The sequence below is a fragment of the Columba livia genome, chromosome 5, assembly GCF_036013475.1.
Source record: "Columba livia isolate bColLiv1 breed racing homer chromosome 5, bColLiv1.pat.W.v2, whole genome shotgun sequence".
NCBI lineage: Eukaryota > Metazoa > Chordata > Aves > Columbiformes > Columbidae > Columba > Columba livia.
The window spans coordinates 54,926,399-54,946,816 of record NC_088606.1 but is presented as its reverse complement, the minus strand read 5'-3'; the positions used below and the strand labels follow the sequence as shown (position 1 = coordinate 54,946,816).

At 36.5% G+C, this 20,418-nt stretch overlaps 1 protein-coding gene across 23 annotated transcripts in view; it reads right to left on the bottom strand.

Annotated features, from left to right (window-relative positions):
* PLEKHA7 (pleckstrin homology domain containing A7) overlaps positions 1 to 20,418 on the bottom strand; it is a 159,461-nt gene that overhangs the window by 25,017 nt on the left and 114,026 nt on the right. For 10 of the 23 annotated variants that reach the window (XM_065066119.1, XM_065066104.1, XM_065066105.1 and 7 more), the window contains 7 exons: positions 17,494 to 17,672; positions 14,962 to 15,447; positions 9,246 to 9,765; positions 7,149 to 7,235; positions 6,650 to 6,769; positions 4,814 to 4,867; positions 1,975 to 2,055 (listed from right to left, as the gene is read on the bottom strand). In XM_065066119.1, the coding sequence (XP_064922191.1) occupies positions 1,975 to 2,055; positions 4,814 to 4,867; positions 6,650 to 6,769; positions 7,149 to 7,235; positions 9,246 to 9,765; positions 14,962 to 15,447; positions 17,494 to 17,672 (1,527 nt within the window). The remainder of the gene's footprint in view (positions 1 to 1,974; positions 2,056 to 4,813; positions 4,868 to 6,649; positions 6,770 to 7,148; positions 7,236 to 9,245; positions 9,766 to 14,961; positions 15,448 to 17,493; positions 17,673 to 20,418) is intronic. The other 13 variants (XM_065066116.1, XM_065066117.1, XM_065066114.1 and 10 more) reach the window with 4 other exon arrangements.

The following is a 20,418-nucleotide window of genomic DNA, read 5'->3' as shown; positions in this document are numbered from 1 at the left end:
AGGTTTCAAAGATCTGAGAAATTTGTTGCAAACTAAAACCTAATTAAGCTTCAGCAATGAAAAGTTTTGTTAAACACTCATGGTTATTAACAAAGATGAATACAATTTTGGACCTAAGTCTTCAAATATGGCTTTAGTTTTTAAAAAATGTTAGCAAAAAGGACTACTAGTTATATTAGGCTCTTTAATAACTTACAGTATCTTGAAGTTCTGTACAAAACAGCATAATCGCACTTGTCTATGGTCACAAAGGTTCTGTTCTTGCAAAACCTAATAGTTTTAACAGCTCAGCTTCAATAGCTTTCTTAAAGCCAAAGGATTTGAATGGTTTCTTTAAATGGGCAGTGGCAAGAATAACAGCATTAATTAGTGACTGAAGATATTATGTTTTGGCAACTATTCTTTCTACAAAGGATAGTCTCTTCCATAGTACAGCGTGAATTTTATTAGACTGCTATAGAAGTGCTATAGTGGAATTAAATGTAATTAATCTATTTTGACATATTTGTAACATCCCAAATCTCTCATTCCATAAATCACTGGTTTCATATTCAATTTCTGGTGAGAAGATTTTCTTCTCACATAACAGTTTTTAAATCAGTACAGAAACTATATTTTATTGTACTTCCAACCCTCACAGCAATCTTAACATGAAGGCATATCTGTCTCTCTTGAATCGTTTATTATTTCCACAGCCTACATGCGACCCTTTTTGTGAATAAATGAAGTTAGGAAAACGGCAATATAATTCAGCTCATTAATCACCTATTTTTTAAATTCCTTAAAATCTAAAGACTTAATATTACTACATTAGAACACTTTCAAAAATTCCTTAAAGGAAATACTATCTTAATAAACAAACACCTGGTGTTTAGAAGTACAGAACCCATGTACAATATATTTTTTTCATATACAGGCAAGAGTTTATGAAGAAAAATTCACCTAAATACTGCCTTTAATAGCGTAAGAACAGAAGTTTTAATATAAGAGCAGAAGTTGTTGGCTTTTTGGGAGGGGGGTAGAAGGGGTAGTTTGCTTTTTTACTGGCACTGACTGGCAATCTCCAGACTTGAAGCTACTTAGTTTACTTATTAACCTAACAGGCACCTACAGGATCACGCTAGCTTTCTGAAAGTAATTAAATTTTACTGGAAGTGTAAATAAATCTGCAATACAACCTTAGTTTTTCATTTAACATACTATATGTAGATAGCTAACTTCATATCATGTTTTCTAATAACAAAGCAGGATTAAGACAGAAGAGTACGGTCATCATTTATGTTTACTGTCTTCTCCAATGGCAGATTCCATTCAAAGACTTATCATGAGCTTTCATGTGGTAAAATGCTACTTCCCTACCATCAAAATCAAAAGCATTTACTGCTTCCCAAAACTTATATTTTTTTATATTTTCAACACTAATGTGTTTTATATTAAAAAATGCTTTATTTCAAAACTATTAATGGAACTGTTTAAATACTAAATCATATGTATAACTAATTAAATATAAGCATAAATACTAGCATGTTAAAGTAATAATTTTGCATATTTAATTACCTGCCTAAGAGAGTGCTAAAGCCTTTTTCAAAGCAATGGAACTAACATAACAGCCAGAGTCTACCGATTTGGGGAATATTTTAAATCATGTGATCAGAACTGTAAAGAATTTGTTAACTATGAAGCAGTGAACATGAGAACACAATGAAGATTTAGCATGCTTTCACATTGTGAAAATTACACATAGGAGTCACTACTTGATACAATAATTTTCAAAACATGATAAAATGAAATCACACTGAGGTCAGCCATAATATTGCATACAAATAGAAAAAAAAATAAGGAAAGGAAAAACAAAATCTTACAGAAAGCTTTACTGTTTACTATAAGACACCTGTAGAAGCCAGAACATGTAAACATTGACTGCTGTTTTCAAAAGCAATGGGATGAGCACATTTCAGCTGCAAGCAGTCTTACATGTATACTGGATAGTAACCCTTGTGCTGAGTTCTTCAGCACTTTGTATATCATGTTGATCAGAGGTCCATTATTTTCTATCTGTTTCAAACAAAAGTTTAGCAATAGCTTGTTACAGATGTCAAAACTAAAAAACCCAAGCCTTACAACCCAAGACTCCATAAGCAGCAGTCATCACATGCTCTTATGTCACACCAATCCTTGATATTTATAGTCTATACAATCTGTCAGTACAGAAGCTACAACCAGACATCTGTTTTAGTACATTGTGGGTAGATTGTTCATCCAACCGTAAGACTTTTTTACTTTTGCAAAACACACATACAAACACACAACACAAAAGATTTGCTCAGACTTGCCCAACTGCAATTTCAAGAGTGCTGGGAATTACAGTAAGATATTTTCTGTTATTTAATATGTAGTAATGCTTGCACCAAAGCTCTGCATTGATAACTTCAGCAGCCTAGTTAAAACCTCAGTGAAAAAAGTTATAATCTAAAGGCAATATTGCTGAAGGAAACACAATACATGATATTCGGCAAGTTCAAAATTATCAATAATTGTTCCTCATACTTTTTATTTTTTTAAATAGACTACTATAAAAGGATAAGAGCAAGAGGGGACAAAACGGGAGTACTGACAAATTACTAAACACTGTGTAAGCAGTGACTGATCAGTTTCAATAGTATGGCACACATTAGGCAGTTAATTGCTTGATCCCTATTCCACGTTGAAAAGTGATATTTCAAAACCTCTAGGAAGAGATATCTTCAGATATAATGGATTTAGTGAAAAAAGCTTAACTCCAGTTCTAAAATCTTCAGTCCTATTTGAAATCGGTTAATCAGAGCTGGCCTAACTCAAAGCCCAATGAAGTCAAAAGAGAGACTTGAATTAAAAGGCTTTCTGTCTAAGCCTCCAGTGTATTAAATGCAAGCTACTACATATATGAACAGTGAATTTCTCACATTCCACCATTACCAAATTAATATGTAATTTGCTTAGTTTCTTTCAGGATTCTACTCTTCTCATACTGCAAAACAAGGCATCTCCTCAAGAATTTATATTTAGTGGCAAATACAAACTTAACCAATACAAAGACACCTCCTCAAGTTTCACATGGTCTCCTCCAATCTGAATTTTTACACTTCCAGACTGCTACTGAGAGAAAGTTATTAAGAAATGCTGATTTTGAAAAAATCGGACCATTCTTATAGAAACACACTTGACATTTTGACTGCCAAGATTTTTAAAAGGGAACTAACGCTAACATTAAGTTTCTTTTCACGGAAAGATCAGGAGCCCCCATGCATTTCTCTTTCTGGCTGCTTTCACCAGGTGCTACCCAGGCTGCAGGAGGCACAAGAGCAGCTCCTGAGACAATAAACAGCTCTTCACGTCCTGCACCACAACAAATCAATCCAGATGGAATCCATTAAAAGGTTGCAACCCATCCTAATGATTTTGCTAAGCACATCTCATTTTCAGAGGCTTAAACTGTGGCCGCTTTTAACTGTAAGAATGGCTTTGTTTTAGAATGGACAAAACGGTGTTTTTATTACTAATTTCTCAGACTGTAGGACCTTTTAAATTGAAATTTGTCACAAAATTCAGCTGACTGCTTAGGACGCAGTTACATTTGCAAAAGCCATGAACAAACGAAGAACAAGGCTTAAAGTGAAATGTGTCCAAGCAACTTTAAATTCATATATTAATTATTACAACCATTTACATATTTGATCATCTAGATTATGTATACCACATGCATTGTGTGATAAATATTCTGGTTTTAAATATATATTATACTACACATATGTGTAATATGTATTACTAATATTTTCCATTGATATATTTGGTTATATATTCAGCCATTAAAACAACAGATAAAACTGAAATATGCACACTAATAAGTTCAGTCAGCTCATTAATTGCACATAGGCAAAGCCCCATGGCAAACAATAAGGGTAACAAGGTGTCAGGTTTCACTCCACCTTGATTTTCAGAAACATCATATGATTTATATATGGTGAGACATCCTACACACCATGTAAAGCAGTAGACTGCTTTGCTAAGCAAAATTGTTATACGTTTTTCTTTTGTTTTTGGTTGGTTGGTTTTTGTTGCTGTTCTTTTTTTCCCTCAAAACCTGATATTAATGAGTCTAGATTTACTTTCGAATTGCCAGCTATCAGATGTATCAGATACAGAAGTAATTTAGATGCTTTGTTGCTTGATTTTGGCTGCTTTTTTTTTTTTTTTAAAAAAAAGGAAGTATCATGTAACATTTGGGCAGATTCTATCTACAAATGGATGCATGGATTGGTGCATTTGAAATCTCTTAGCTTTAATAATAGGAAAACAACAACGGGTGATAATTAGCCATCACATTTTCACAAGAAAGCAAGACATCAATATGGCATATTATAAAAACAAGGAAAGATGTCAGCTCAAGAAGATTTAAAGGGAAAAAGTTGGATTAAAAGAACACCTTAACTTAAGGGAGTTGACTTCACATTGGTTCTAATGCTACAGGAGTCAAACATTTTGAATCAAGTTTTCATACGATTTCACTAAACACACATAATATCATCCATCTGCAGTACCAGTAACACAAGTTCTTCCTACCAACTGAAGCAACTACATTTTCTGAGTTTGCAATTTAATTGTATAGTCACTACTATAAAAACACTCACTATTCTAAGCACAATAGTGATGGCAAAAGACACAGTTCCCATTTCTGAACAGAAGGTGATTTGAAACCTGCAGGTACAAAGATGATACACAAAAGACTACTGGGGTAAAAAAACAAAAATTGAAGCAGACTCCTATAGAATCTTACCTTTAGATCCAAATACTCCAAATCCTTTTTCAACTGAATATAAGTGTCATCCGCCTTCATGTAAGTACATAGGGAAAAAAGAATGCAATGTATTTGAATGTTTGAAACAAGCTTAGAATACTTTAATTGGTTATACACAAGAAAAGGGATGAAAGAGGAAACAAAATAACAGAATAGGAAGTACACAAAAAGCACACTTGCTCCACCAGCATATTGCTATTTACAGCTGTACAATGGGCAAAATATTTCCTAATAATATTATTACCTCATGCCCTCCCTCCAAACATATAGATTTGAATTTTTCACCTCTAATGAGACACGTAACTACCCAAAACAATAGATTTTCAAAGGTTATTTTTTCAAGAACACTTTCTGCTGACTATCTCCTCACCGAAGAAGTCATGGTGGTGTTCTCCAGCACAACAGGTCTCTTTAGGAGAAGAGGCTTGTATCTAACTGAATGTCAATTGTAACTAGAAGCCATTATATAATAAATCATCATAATACTTTCAATTACATTTCATATGCATTTTAAGATATTAATTCCTTTATCCAGGGCAAGTATGAAATAAGTTTTGTGAACAAAATACTGAAAAATATCTCACTTATATGATTAGAGAATTCATTTTAACTTTTAAGTAAGAGCATTCAACTCGATCCTTAATTTTCATTGGCTCACCTGTAATTGCTATAAGCTTAATTTTGAAGTTATGTTAATTTAGCAACATCTTCATTACAGTTGCTTCATTAAAAGCATGCGCACAAGTCATAACAAAGTTATTCATCTGCTTTTCAAAAGAGGTACGCAATACACAATAAAATCAAGCTTAACTGTTGCAAAAGTTATCAGCCAATATGCCCTCAAATTCCTAGAACTTTATTGCTATTTTGACAGGATTTTATATACTGCCTACAGGAAAGTTCAGAATAAAAGAAAAACACAACTATACCTTTTCTCAAGTTTTGAGCCAATGAGAATGTGTAGTTAAAAAAGAAAAGAAACACCTTTTATGCAATAAAAATCAACAGATCACACTTGCATTTCTTTAGAGGTGTTTACTGACAATTCTTGTCTGATCCGCAGAAACTCTGCCCATTTTGGAGAAATCCCTGTTACTATCACCCATCTCAGCGCGATTGTTCTGTAGGTGAGGTGAGTCAGGAAAAGAACCTTTTCCAAATTCAAAAAAGTTCCTTTAGTTTTGGGCCAATATAAAGCCTTCGCCGGTTCCAAGAAGAGTCACCACGTTTTATGCGCAGACAGCTCCATTTCTGAGGCTCTAACATGAACCCAAGAGCTCTGTAAGCACACTGCACTTTGATCTCACTTTTATAAGTTTCATACATCAGTGCAATCAAGAGCACTGTTGATGACCCAAGATGCCCTTGAGCTTTAACGAACCAACGTTCACCTGCAGAACCGACACAGTTACAAGCTCATACGAATGTACAAATTGGCTGATGAATTTCAATTTGCAGGTGATGCAGCATGTGGCACAGGGAGCCAATCCCACCATGAAAGCAGCACGAAGAAATGGTTTTGCTTTAGAATGAACTTCTCTAACACTGTAAACAGCATTTCTGAAGACGCAGCATTTTCAGAAATAGTACAATGAGGGAGTACACATGACACTTTGAAACATGTGTACTGGCACCCTGTAACTTAAAACGTTCATCTTTTATAGCATATACAACAGCAAAGAAAAACTGCAAACAACCTGGGGACTGCAGAATACCAAAGAATGGGCAGGAAAGCACAGACTCAAGCATGCCACTCATGAAGCATCTGCAGTCACAAAATGTCATACAGCACGGATGAGCCAAGCAGCAGCTGACCTGATAGGTGGAATTAGTTGGCAAGTGCTGCAGTAATTGTGCGATTGTGTAATTTCGTATACTAGCCAACTTAGCCTGATGTCTCCTTAATCGAATGAGAAGCAATGTTAGCTCTTCAGGCTGCAGGTATTTAGACACATTGTAAAGAGGAAATTAGCAGTCTTCAGGGAGAGTAATCGTAATTACATTTTTCACCTCACTGCCCAGAAAGCAGTTACTTGACATGATTAGGTAATCGTTTAATTAACTCTGCATTTGGTCAAATAAACACAATAAGAGTTGAATCCTGTAATAACAGACAGCTCACTCCTGTTCACGTTGCAGGTGACAGCAAAATTCCTACGGGCTTTATTGGGAGCTGGTTAAGATTAAGTTCTCATTCACGTTATTTATGTTTCAGCTAATAAAAAGACAACTACTATGGAATGAGCAGGGTTATAAAACTTAACACCACCACTATTATGACACAAAAGGAGAAGTAACTGTTCTCTCAACTTACCGATTTGCCATGCAAACTGGGTGCACTCACGGTATGTGTCATGTAACCCATAGCAGGCATAGAGCGTCGATCAATGTGAGTTGAGCTCTGCAAGAAGCCACAGCCAGAACTGTAAGGATTGTCTGAAGTGAGAGGTATGTTGTACATCAGGACAAACTCAGAAGATGTGCACCTCTGCCACAGATTTTCTATTTGAATTCGCAGCATGCTTGGATGAAGGTGACATCACAGGACAGCCAGATCCTTTGATGTTTAAGTAAAACTAATGAATGAACAAACGCAAATACAGTGCCTGTGATGCTGGGCAAATCATCAGATTCTGGCAGCACAAGGTGCTTCAGCAGAATATGCAAAGTGGTTTCCAGCAAATAAAAACAAAAAGTATTCATAAAGTTTCCCTCCACCTAATGTCTCCCAGAGAAAGGCTGTTTGGCTCCTGCCCTTCAACAGTAGCTTGTACTCCATACAGTACCAACCATTAATGTTCTCTTTCAGCCAGAGAACACTACGCTACTGACATGAGTGACACCTTGTGGCAATGGGCTCCATTAATACCAGGTTTTATTAAATAATCATACTTGTTCTGCCCCTTTCTGCTTATAACATGAAAACCTACTACACATCCATTCTTTCCTCTTAATGCCAAACTTCTTTGGCTTTCTTCAAGTTAGACTAAATATCTCATGATCTATTTTTATCCTTGTCTCTGAATTTAACTGAATCCTGTTTTGTTCTTTTTTCTTTTTTTTTCCCTCCTTTAAGTGTAAATGCATTCGAAGGAGGGAGGAGTATCGCAGATTTATTTAGACATACACATTTAAATGTAAAATAACGCCATGTGCCTACATATAAACACATGAGTATTTTTCTTTAGAAACTTCTACAAAAGTTTTACAGAAAAGTTTTACATATGAGGAAAATTGTCTTTCTCTATATTGGTAAAACCAATATGAAATTAAGAGTTTTATTTTATGAGTAAAAATTTATGCAGTTATATTGCACAGGAATAGACTGCTGTACACTCCCTCATAAGGAATATAATGCTCCTTCAACTTATAGAGAAACCAATGTCTGGTATAATATAATCAGGAGTTTAAAAAATATTAATTTTCAGTGCTGCACATCACTGGACTATTTAATCATCTGACATAATATAAACCTATAAATGCTGAAAGACATCCAACAGCTATACTGCATATACACTAGGAAGAAAATCTTAACTGTGCATGAAGCTGGCATGCAACCCAGCGTCATGGTCCTGAACTTTGCAAATTCTTTGCAAATGCTGGCCCCATCAGAGCCCATGGTTGAGGTCAAAGAATGAGGTGAATATAAAGGCTTTAATTTCCGCTTATTCCAGTGCAAGAGCTACCAAGACAAGTACATTCTACCTTGATTCAACCCTGAATTGCCCTAATTTCCTTAGGGAAGGAGAGCCACATCGAGTACCAACCAGGGAAACCTCTGTTACCTCTGGATAAGAGGCTACACAACAGTGCCTACAAAAAGCCACACTGAAATTCTGCAGAAGGTTGAAGTTTCGGACCAACACTATTTGAATTTGATTATTCTGATGCTAATGGCTCTGCAAAGAGCTCAAACTATCAAATGCACAAAAAACTATTAGGATTTTAGCCATAACTAAAACCAGATTCAGTTACAAGACTACCTACACGAGCTACTAATATGTAGAGAAAGCAGACACAGCAGACAGTGAAAACTACAAGCATAAGTAAATAATTAAAGAAGAGTTCATCCTGCTTAGTCTTGTATTCTTGCCTGCCTACTCTATACATTAAAATACTACAATTTGTGTATTTTATACATATAAACATACACCTTCCAGTGTTTGAACAAAAATATTCCAAATCAATGTGACGTGCCAGCAACTTTCCTTTCCTAATCAACCAAAAGTCATAAATCTGAAAAGATCAGAAAGCTAGGAGTTTAATGAGAAAATTATTCACTGTATTAACTCTTATAACTTGCACAATCTTTCATACAAAAGGAAAGATTCAATGAAAATTACTAAGTTACATTACCAATGTGTGATACCACATTTAGAACAGTATGAAATCAGTTATGGTGTATACAAACCTTTACAGCATGATTTCGTATCTTCCTGGGTGATCCAGCAAAAGGAACATCTACAGTCTGTCTCTCATCAGGCGGTTTAACTGTAAGCCTTTCTGCAGGAGTATGCGGTCTCCTTGGGAGAAAGCTTTTTGGAGGTCCAGGTGGAGGAATATCAGACGGAGAGGGCGGAACAGATATTGATCGTGGAACATCTAATGAACTTTTTGACTTACCACGATCAATAACATCTGAAGAACCTACATAAAGTGGGGCAGTGGGGCTGCCATGTTTGAATTGCTGTCTCTGCTGCCACTCATATAGCTGCCAAACAGTTCCATCCTTATTTGCTTTCCTCTCCTCCTGGGACATCTTCAAGTGGCTGACACGATCTTGCGCGTATTTGTAGTCGCTCGGCAAATTGCGGTTGGGTGGTGGTGGGGAGCTCCCTGAAGGCTGCCTGGTATTCTTTGGCAAAGTGTGATAGTTCTCAGGAAAAGGTAGATTGGGACCCTGACGTGTGAGAGTCTGATCAGAAGTGAGACTGTAAAGGAGAGGAAAAAAACCAAACAGGGTAAAGTTTAGCATACACTGATGAGTGGCAGTGATTAAAAAGAAATCTCTGATGGCATTACATAGAAGCTACAAGACACAAGAGTCATTTAAGAAGAATTTACAGAAATCTTTATAAAGTAATATTAGTGAAATCTACGCTGTACAAAAACACGACACTGTACTGCTGCAAAGATGTAAACAGTGTAAATACAGGCTGTTACTTTTGTGTCTAGCCTAGGATGACCTACTAGAAATAAACTTACAGGATAGCTGTGTTATGTGCTTAGACCAAAAAGAACGCCAAGAACATGAAGAAATGAATTATTGTTACATATAAAGGGCAAATCAGTAAATTAAAATATTTTTCACTGAAAGCTTGCTCACCACTAGATGGTGCAGTTTACGAACAACAAATGCACGCTTGTTCTAAAAAAACCCTTAAAGTGCAAGAAGAAATCTCAACCACAGAATGAGTACTTCGGATCATTTTTGTTCATGTGAATGAAGAAAAAACCAAACCAAAACAAACCACAAAACCAAAAAGGTAAGAAACTGCTCCAAGTCCCCATGTCTGTACGATGTACTTTAATCTGAACTAATGCTACTGGATCTACTGTTTTAGGCAACACAAGGCTTTTTGCAACAGAACTCATTGACAAACTAAAATACAAAAAGAGGCATGACAACCAGGCTTTAGTATTGCATCCATAATGCACTTAAACTGTAGAAATTAAAACTTTCAGTAGACAGAGAGTTAAGACAGAATTGGCAAAAGCTTTGACAAAGTGCAGTTAACTCCCTCTCCTACTTTGAAGTCAAAAATCTTTCCATAGCCTCATGCATAAGAACCTGCCTGTCTAATTTCTGATTCCCCAGTTAAACATCTGGGGGTGTTTTACTTGCTATCACTCGCCCAATGATTCAGGCTCTCCAAAGAGAAAACCGTTCTGCTAGACTTGCTACAGAGTAACAATACAAAAAATAAATACAAACAACAAAAAAACACGCAAATGAAGAAATTCAGAACATGCCCATCACTCTACTCAGTAGGCTCCACTCTCTGCATGAATGTGAGACCTAATGGTGTGGGAACTACAGGAATTCTACATGAAAGAATGGGCAGGATGGATCAAGAACAACTTTGTTCAGCATCCAAGAATAACAGAAGCAAGGGGAAAAGTGTTGCTACCAGTAACTGCTGCTCAGTAGTCACCCCTGTCTATTTCTAACTGCAGGATTTGGCACTGTTGGGCTGTCTTGAAATATGGATGCCCTTGAGAAGATGTATGATTCCTCATGTCAGAAACCAGAATAACTGCCCTGTGCTGTATGGAGGATAACAAATCCATAAAAGCTCTGCTCTCTCATACCACAGAACCTTGATGTGCTCTCAGGTTTCATAATAAAGGTTAAAGCAGGCAGATAGGATGAGCAGAGGCCACTAAAAGATCAGTATTTAATGGTCAAGTAACCTCTTTTATTTCTCCAGCTCATTACATCACATGTATTCTGTACTGTACTGCCAATTCTTTCCACAGGAAAACCAAAGTGGTTGGTAGATGTGTCTTCTCTCAACAAGAATGAGAACTGAGAACATGTGGAGCAGATAGTGTTTCAAAAGGACAGCTGAGACAGGCATGAAGCTGGGACAGATTTCTCTGTGGAAAAAAGGGGAACAGGGCTTGGCCATTCCTATACTCCAACTTAGCAGAGCCCTCAGGAAGGGATCAGCAAACTATCGAACGTTGCAAACCATCTGTGCATGGTCATTTCTAATTGGACATGAAAGGATAAAGTATGGAGATCAGCAGGAATTAATGGGAGTCAACAAAGTCATCAGGGCTAGCAGCTTTAGGAGCAAAAGCAGTCTGAAAACTAAGACCCCAAAAGTCCCCATGAGTTATGGGGCCAGGGGGAGCAAAATCTTGCCTTTCCTCTAGAAGAGGATGCATTTGTCTGAGAGGAACCACAAACTGTTTAGATGAAAGCAGTGCTCTGCTTTGCTGGGAAGTGCTGGCTTCATGCAATACTTCAGCCTGCTAGTAAAAAGAACAGAGTTGCATGGGCATTACGCTGCCCCGGGGAAGTCACATTCAAAGCTGAACTTCAGAGGGAAACGCTTACATACAGAGGGATTGCAATTTCTTGGTATATTAAAATAGGCTTTAAGCTGGTGGCATCTCCATCACACAAGGTTCCAGACCCTTAAAAATAACTTACATTATATAAAATAAGGGCTAAAATGACTGAACAAGTTCTATACCAGGGACAGAACAATGTCCCAAATTACTCAAATTGGTCCACAATGGACCCTGGGCAGGGATCAAGAGTACTAACGAGCAAAAGTAGCTGTACTCAAGAATCTCCTCTTGAATGATGAGGTATAACTAACATTAAAAGAAAAGCAGACATTGGAGAGTGAAAAAGAAATGGACTGATGCCATATTATATGATGATGTGCCACGAAAATCATTCCGGATTTGCACTGGGAAGGAACCACACAGAAAATTTTGTACAAAAAGACGACAAATGTTTAAAAGAAAACAAATACAATTATTGGAAACACAGTTCTTATTCATGGGCATGCACAGAAGCTAAAAAATTTCTTCTTTAAGCAAATCAGGAAGGAATTGAAAGTTCTGAACAACCAGAAGTACTTAACACTGTATTTGCAAGGAAAGAAAATCCTCAACACATTTGGTTTGGAAATATTAAGCTTACATTTATCAGATTTATATGGGGTCTCTTTTAGTGCAAATAAACTGTTCAAAATAGCAGATTCTTTGCAATTATGCATCCACTATGTGTATCCAGGCACTGGAATCAGATCAAAGACTAGTAATTTCTGGGCAGCTGCTGTTTGATGGTCCTGACCTTTAATTCCTTAAACCCAAAATCTCCTCAAAGCCTCCTTTCAAATCTCCTTCCAATTCTCTCAAAGGCTGGCATGAACCCCCTTCAAGCAGGTAGTCCCCTTTGCTGAGAACAGAGAGGGGTTAGATGACAGTTCATTGCCTAAGAGAAAAGAATCTCCAAAGCGAGAGCTAACATGTACTAGTGAGCAAACAGTTCTGGGTGCTTTATAAAATGGGGGTGTAAAATATCTATTTGAAAGATCTAGGTATCTATAAAAGGTGCAATCCCTGCAAATAATTATACAAGAGAGTTCTTTCTTGTCATAATCAACTTGCTGGCAAGCATTGCAGCTTTATACACCTGAGCCAGGAAACAGAAAACTGTACTCATTCTGTGTTCAAAACTTATAAAAGCTTCTAAACCCTCAGAGGTTCTTTATTTGTAACATTTCAGCCGGAATGACAGTAAAAATGGAGAAATTAAGCGGCCCACACGGTTACTAAAATCAAAATGGAATGTCAATCAGATTATCATCTCCATCTTAAATTTCTATATCTTGAAATCAAGACGACATTTGATGACTAATATGCCACTTCTACCCATCAGTTAAATGCACTCCACCAATTGAGCAGGTTGCGAGAAGGGGCCATTTAAAAGATCAATCCATTAATCTTCAGGAAGGTACCGTGCAATATATTCTGAATGCAGAGAATATAACGGCATTTGTCAGGGAAAGACAAAGAAAAGAAGGTCAACTGAGCTAAAATAGAACTTAAAGAAAGTTCTTAAAATAAGAACAAAATTACTCTATATCCACCTATAAACTTCAATTTTGGCTGCATCACTACAGTTGGCTCTTGCGAAGTTTCACTCAGTACTTAACAGCTCCAGCTGAGGTTTAACTAGAACAAAAACTGTCACCCACAACAGCGCTATCTTAACACTACACCTGATACACACTTAAAGTTGATTTACTGGAAAGAGCAATTAGGAGGCAAACAGTGCTTATTTAGCTGTCAGTCAAGCCTCTTCAATGCCTATACTTCTGGTGTGGAAAACATCAACAGACATTGATTAAGCACTAACTAATTAGTTCAATAGTTTTCTGTATTATTTTAGACTAATAGATCCACGCATGCAAGAAGAAATAACATACCAAGTACTTTTCTTCATTAAACTCATATTCTCTCTGGAAGCACTAATTGATATCCAAGCAAAAAAGATGCAAGTAAACTGACTCTAGCAGCCTAGAATAATGTTAAATAAAATCAAACAGTATGAAAACTTCTTTAAGGGTAATTCCAAAGATAAGAGAGTAGAACAATGGACTTCCAAACAGAATTAGCAAGTCCTAAATTTCTTACTGGATCCAAAAAAGACAGATATTTGCTCCAAAAAACACTACAAAAATGCCTCAAATGTTTTCTCCCTCCTAAAAACTACATGCTAATGTCCCTTATTGTTCTATACTATAATTAGATTTTAGCAAATTTATAAGGCGCTAAAGTCAGTAGGTTACATTTCAGCAGGTTATATTCCAAAAATCCTCACATGCAGCACAGAGCCCTAGTGTCTTTATGTCCACTTGACACAAGGTGACATCCTGAACATCACTTCATTTTTTCAACTGGTTCCTGACTGCACACTTTGAAAGTAAAGCAATCATGAGATTTTCAAATTACAAAAGCATTCCAGTGTGCGTTCCAACTCTTTAGGTAATTTCCAGGGACTGAAAAGGGAAAAGAGAATCCTGGAGACCATGGGAACATCCTAGGACTTCTCCATTAATTACATGAATATATGGAGACCTTTCAATTTCTGATGCACACAGTGCAGTGACCTGAGTAGGGGAGTGAATGGATGTTTGAAACAGGAACAGAAAGGAGGTTAAAAAAAAAAAAAAAAAAAAAGCAGCAGCATTCTTTACTTGTAAGTGGAAAACAAACTATTATCTATAATTTATATTGTGTAGTTGTTGATAAATAAGAGGTAACTGAGGGCTGCACTTCACTTTCTGGCTCTTCAATTGTCGCAAATTTTAAGAAGCTTTGAGCATCCACAATGATTAAAACCAGTAAAAAAATAGCACTCTAGTCTCACTTTTTCTATTTGCAATATAGTGACAACACTAAAAGGATTTGATTAGCCAATCCTGTATCGACATTCCCATGAGATAACCACCTGAAAAATACCATTATGCACTAGAGAGAAAAGTAAGCTTTGTTATATATTGTCTCTGTAAAATATCACTCTGAGTTGCATATTACTAATATTTTCCTTTAAGAAAATGCCACTTGTCAGCCTATTTACAGACGGGCCTACTACTAACCTTCGTGTATCTCCTTTTTGGACTTTTACCCAGTGCTCCACTTGAGCCATGTTACTTTTTCTCTGCATCTGTTTATCTGGATTTGTTCTGGGAACAAACCCTCTTTTATAGGAGCTGGTACCATTCTGCTCCACTAGGCCAGCACTCATACTTAATGAACTAGGAAGCGTTCCATTCTTCTCAGCTGGCTGAGGCTGAGCTACTTGGGACCTTGGTGCATTTGTTAAGCCTGGAAATAATGAATCAGCTTCTGTTAACGCGTGCTTAGCCTTTCCCTTCTTAGTTTCCAGAGTTTCTTTTCTGTGAATATGACGCTGCTCTTCCTCTTTTTCTTTTCTTATCTCTTCACGCTTATCATATCCAAGCATCTCAGCTGATTTTTGATAACTTTCTTTTGCATCCGTAACCTCTGCCTTCACACACTCTTTACAGGCATCCACATGATTGACCTGAGGAACAGCTTGCTGATCCACTTTTTCAGTTTCCCTGAAAAGAAGATACATGTCAGTAATGAACACTGCTTAATTGTCAAAAGTTGATGTGGTCTTGTTACTACTTTAGAAGGGATACCCAGAAAAGCACCTTCACCAGGCTGTGATTAATTCGACATGTTAAGACAGATACACTCAGCAAAACTCAGTTGTTATCCCAGTTAGGTGAAAGTTACCTTTACAGTCCTATTATGGAAGCAGAAATAATTTATAGGCATCTGTAAAAATGACTGAAAATACTAATATTGTAGGACATAAGTATTCAACTTGCATAGTATTATGTATGAACAGCTGTAAAAAAGGAAGTTTTCCTAACCTAGGAAACACTGAAAGCCAAACAACCAAAACCAAACTGCCAACTGCTCATTTCAAAGTCAAAAAAGCCTTTCACATTGCTGTAGATTCCTTAGGGACTAGTCATTTCTGGTCAAGAGGACAGAACAATATCTACATTTGAGTCAGTACTATTATTGCCCACAGAATCCCTAACCTGGGGCCTATTCCTGAAAACAAAAAAAAAGAATTTTAAAAAATCTCCATGGCTCCTAGTACATGCTGCAAAGCACACTAGTTTGCTTACTTACCTTATTACTTAATATTTCAAAAATTCTGTACCAGAAATCTTGATATTAAACTCACAACACAAGAAAACATCTAAGGATCCTGGAAGTTTTATGTTGCTTTTCACATATAACGTACTTCATTGACAATTTTCTTGATATTCTTATAATGACAAGCTTCTCAACAATGTTTTTTTCTCTAATGATTCAGTGGAGCATCATTGATCTCAGAGTAGCATCTCAACTTCTGTGAAAATAAGTTCAGCTTCTTTAAAGCCTTATGGAAGGTGAATTTTTAGTAGGGGCCATGACAATTGTTTTCACTTCAGTCTACTTAGTGTCTCAAAACAGTCTACTACAAGAAAGAACACTAGATCAATACTTAAAACACGCCAGACTTCTCCAATTTTTCTTTCAATTATTCCTATCTTTATAAAGACGACAAAGAAAAAAAAAACAGGTAACACATTACATGTTATTTGTAATTTAATTTAAATCCAGAAAATCTTAACACAAAATCAATAGGATGCAAAGCTCTGGAAGAGATTTTGATCCTTTGTTTATATTTGATTTGCCAAAAGCAAGCAATAGTGTGAGAGACTCTGAGAAACTGCATCACGACACACTAACTCTCGCAGCCCCAAAGGGTTAAAAGCAGGGCTGTCTCACAGTACACAGCCTTCCTTCACAAGGAGTTGTAGGGAAAGGATCACATTCCAAAGTCAAAATATCAAGAATGTTAGATTGATTTTAAGAAAAGGGAAAAACTGGAAGCACATGAAGGCACAGCTGAATTCGTTTGCCTCTAGCACTAATTAAGAACAATGGGACAATGGACAACCTCCTTTTATAACAGTGCTTTTTCTTCTACACCAGGAAAACCATAACAAACACTTAAAAGTACTAAAGGCCACCAACATGAAAAAAATAGTTAATACCTGCATAGCACAGTTAATATCTGTAACTCTAAATGTGATTTACCCATCTTTTACATTCTTTTCCCTCCTAAGAGCATTTTCATGTTACTTCTAAACACTGATTTGAAACAACTCCTTCCTCTTCTGTCTTTTCCTGTTCACTCATGTCTCCTCAAGGCTGCCAACTGGCTGTTGCAGGGGTATGAATTTGCTCACAAAATCTGTAATTTTTTAACTGACATTCCCTAAAAAATTTACATATGTACAGAACTTAATCCATGTCACTAAACGTGGGCACACAATTTGTGAGTAGACGCAAATACTGAACATCAGCTCTTCTTAACTGATGTTAGTTAAAAATAATAATTTCTTTTAAATGGGAAGGAGTTTCATGCACACATTTACAAATATCGCTTTCATAAATCACCACCAATCTGATTTTTTTATATACATACATTTATATATATATATATACACACACATACATTTTTTATATATATATATATATATATATATAAATTATATATATTAAAAAAAAACCTAATAGTTTTGTATTGAACTTGCCTCTTCAGTGAAGAGCGCGTTTGCATAAGAGCAGCTTGGTTCATAGCCCGGATCCAGCCATTCATGTCCTCTTGGGTATCTGCACTGAAGTAGTACGTCCGCATCCCTGAATGCTCTGCCTGAGAGCCAATAACAGAATTCTTATTATAAATATATGCCCGCATACCTGTATGAACAGCCTGTCGGGGGGGAAGAAAAGAAAAAAGAAGTCAGACAGCCCTGTAACTTTCCCTGATATCTTTAAATAACCTTCCAGATTCTTTGACTTTTTCTTGAATTTTGGATACAATTATTACACTGCCACAATGGGCTGCAATGCAAAAAACTCAAATAGCACTGAGTGATTTTTACTGAAATTCTTCTACCTCTTTCTCGCACTATTAAGCTATAAGTGCAGCACTTCTTTTTTTCAGAGTAGGAAATTTCAGCTTTTAATTTTCTCTTAACAGGTATATTTAATTTGCCATAAATACCATACAAAACAAATGAAAGAATTCTCACTGAGACATACGTAAGCAAGCCAATTTTCCCAGCTCATTTAATAAAGCAATTTAATCAGACAGAACACAGACAAAAACCTTACCATTCAAGCAATTAAACTGCATACTTAAGAACTGATTATTATGCACGTTAAGATCTTTTGGTTAAAGCGTGCACTTGAACCTCTATATTAGCCACAAAATCACAAGACTTACTGATAAAGTTAGTAATCCTGATGAATTTATCACAGCACATAAAATATTGACAAGTATTTCTGCACACCAAAACACTCCATGGAAGTCCATTGCAAACCAGAGGTATTTGGAAATTCTTCTATAAGTATATTCAATACTCAAATGTATTAAATATGGAAGGTCTTTGCTAACTCCAGGCTACTTGAATTTAATCAAATCTCATCCACATTTGTATAAGCAATAGTGTAGATATTACTAAGCCGTATCAGTCTCGAAACACTTCACTGTATTTCCTTAAAGTTACTTTACAGATGTGCTTTAGTTTAGCACAGAGAGATTAATCTCCTTACTTTCCAAAACGCTGGAGACAGTATAACAGGTTTGAAAACTCTTGTAATGATATTAAAACAAAATTAGTAATTTAAATTGGTTTTTATGAAACTAAACCTGTTGTCATATACAAAAGCATGAAACACTGCTGAAACTGGGCTTTTTTTAATGAAAAAAATTATCTCAACTTTTCCATTTGTCTACATCTTATTTTAAAGGTTAAACATACTTCACAAATCTTCTCTAAATGAGTGGTCTTTTTATTTTGATGAAATAATCTCCCTCTCATTATTCCAAATAAAAAACCCACACCAGTCTACAATCATAAATGGCTTCAGAAACACAGCAATTGTTTAGCCCAAACCCATCCTATTTAATCCAGTGTGGCCATCCCTACATGTTATAATTTCAGCTGTTTACCGTGAATTTCCCAAATTACCATAATCTTAGAGACTCATATGAAAAACTCTGAAGAGCAAAATATTGGCTTCCTCTTGCAGTGCTTTAAGTTGTGTGGAGAATTTACTCCCTTTCCATTGCAGCCTGGTCTTATAAACGTGCAAAATGTGGTCTTTCGCTTCAGTGCCTCAAATAAGGAAAGCTCTATTTGTTCTGAGCACTGTGGCGCAGGCCCAGCCTGCCATTCTCACCCATGGTGGAAAGCTGAGACCGCAGCAAAACAGCCAGCAAAAGAAGGGAAGGAACAAAGAAGAAAGGGTGACAGAGGGAAGTCCCAGACTCTCTCCTGCTCGAGAGGGTTTGCTTCCCACCAGCGTTGGCCATTAAGGGAATAGAAGGTAGTTTCCTCTCCCTTTCAACCATTAGCTACCCATCTTAACACAGGAAAACAGGACTGTCATGCATGAAACAGCAGCTCTGATCAATTACGTATTGAGGAAATATAGGATTTTTTTAAATGTTTTCCTTGTTGAGGTGCTTGGGTTTGGGTTTTCTTTGTTATTTGAGGTTTTGGGTTTTTTTTCCTTCATTTTGAGAGCACTACAAATGGTCAAAACAAATATGATTTAGAAGCATTTAATTAATTGGAATTTATAGTTAGCATCCAGTGCAAGAAGAGACCAAAAACTGGCAGCTCCAGATGTAAAAGGAAACCGTGCTTTTAATCTAGACCTTATGAGCACAGGGATCCTTCACAGACCATGTTGAGCCCCTAGAAGATGCTGGAATTCAGAAGTGAAGCAACTCCTGCAGAAACCAACTGCAGAGACGGAGCACCATGTCAATAAATGGATTTAACAGCTGAATGTCTTAATTGACCTGTAAGTCCTGATCAACGTAACCTGTTTGCCTTTCAGGTTCTCTTTCAGCAGTGCATGATGAACACATCTAAAAGCATCACCTAAGAGGCTGTAGGTGAAAACGCATAAAAATGCAAAGTATGTTGTACCATTCTCCCTTGAGAGAGTGAAGCTATCATAGCCATAAACATTCATGGTTTCAGAAGGGATAATGGAGATGGCGTGTTATTATCAACAAACACGACATTCTAGAGTTCGTAATATATAAAACTGGTTAAAGGAAAATTAAAATATATTTCAGTTATTTATTAGTAGCGTGCCGTATATGCAAGAAAGCCACTTTGTGCGAATGTCCTGTAGCTGTCACTGCTAGCAGACACAGAAGCTAGTGAATCTTTTTGCTTTTTTTTTTAAAGCAATAGCTATTAGGACGATTACAGCATACTAAAAAGCCTAAACCACAGCACATGCGCACATGTACACCATACACACAACAGGGAAAAAATAATACCGGTACCTATTCACGCATTCAGATGCCTTAATGTGGACAGATTGAGAAGAAAAGCAGTCTCTCTCCCATAATGCACAGAAGGAGAAATGGACAGTAAACCCCAAGAGCATACCAATAGGACAAGACAAGGACAAAAAGTTAAACAAGTTAA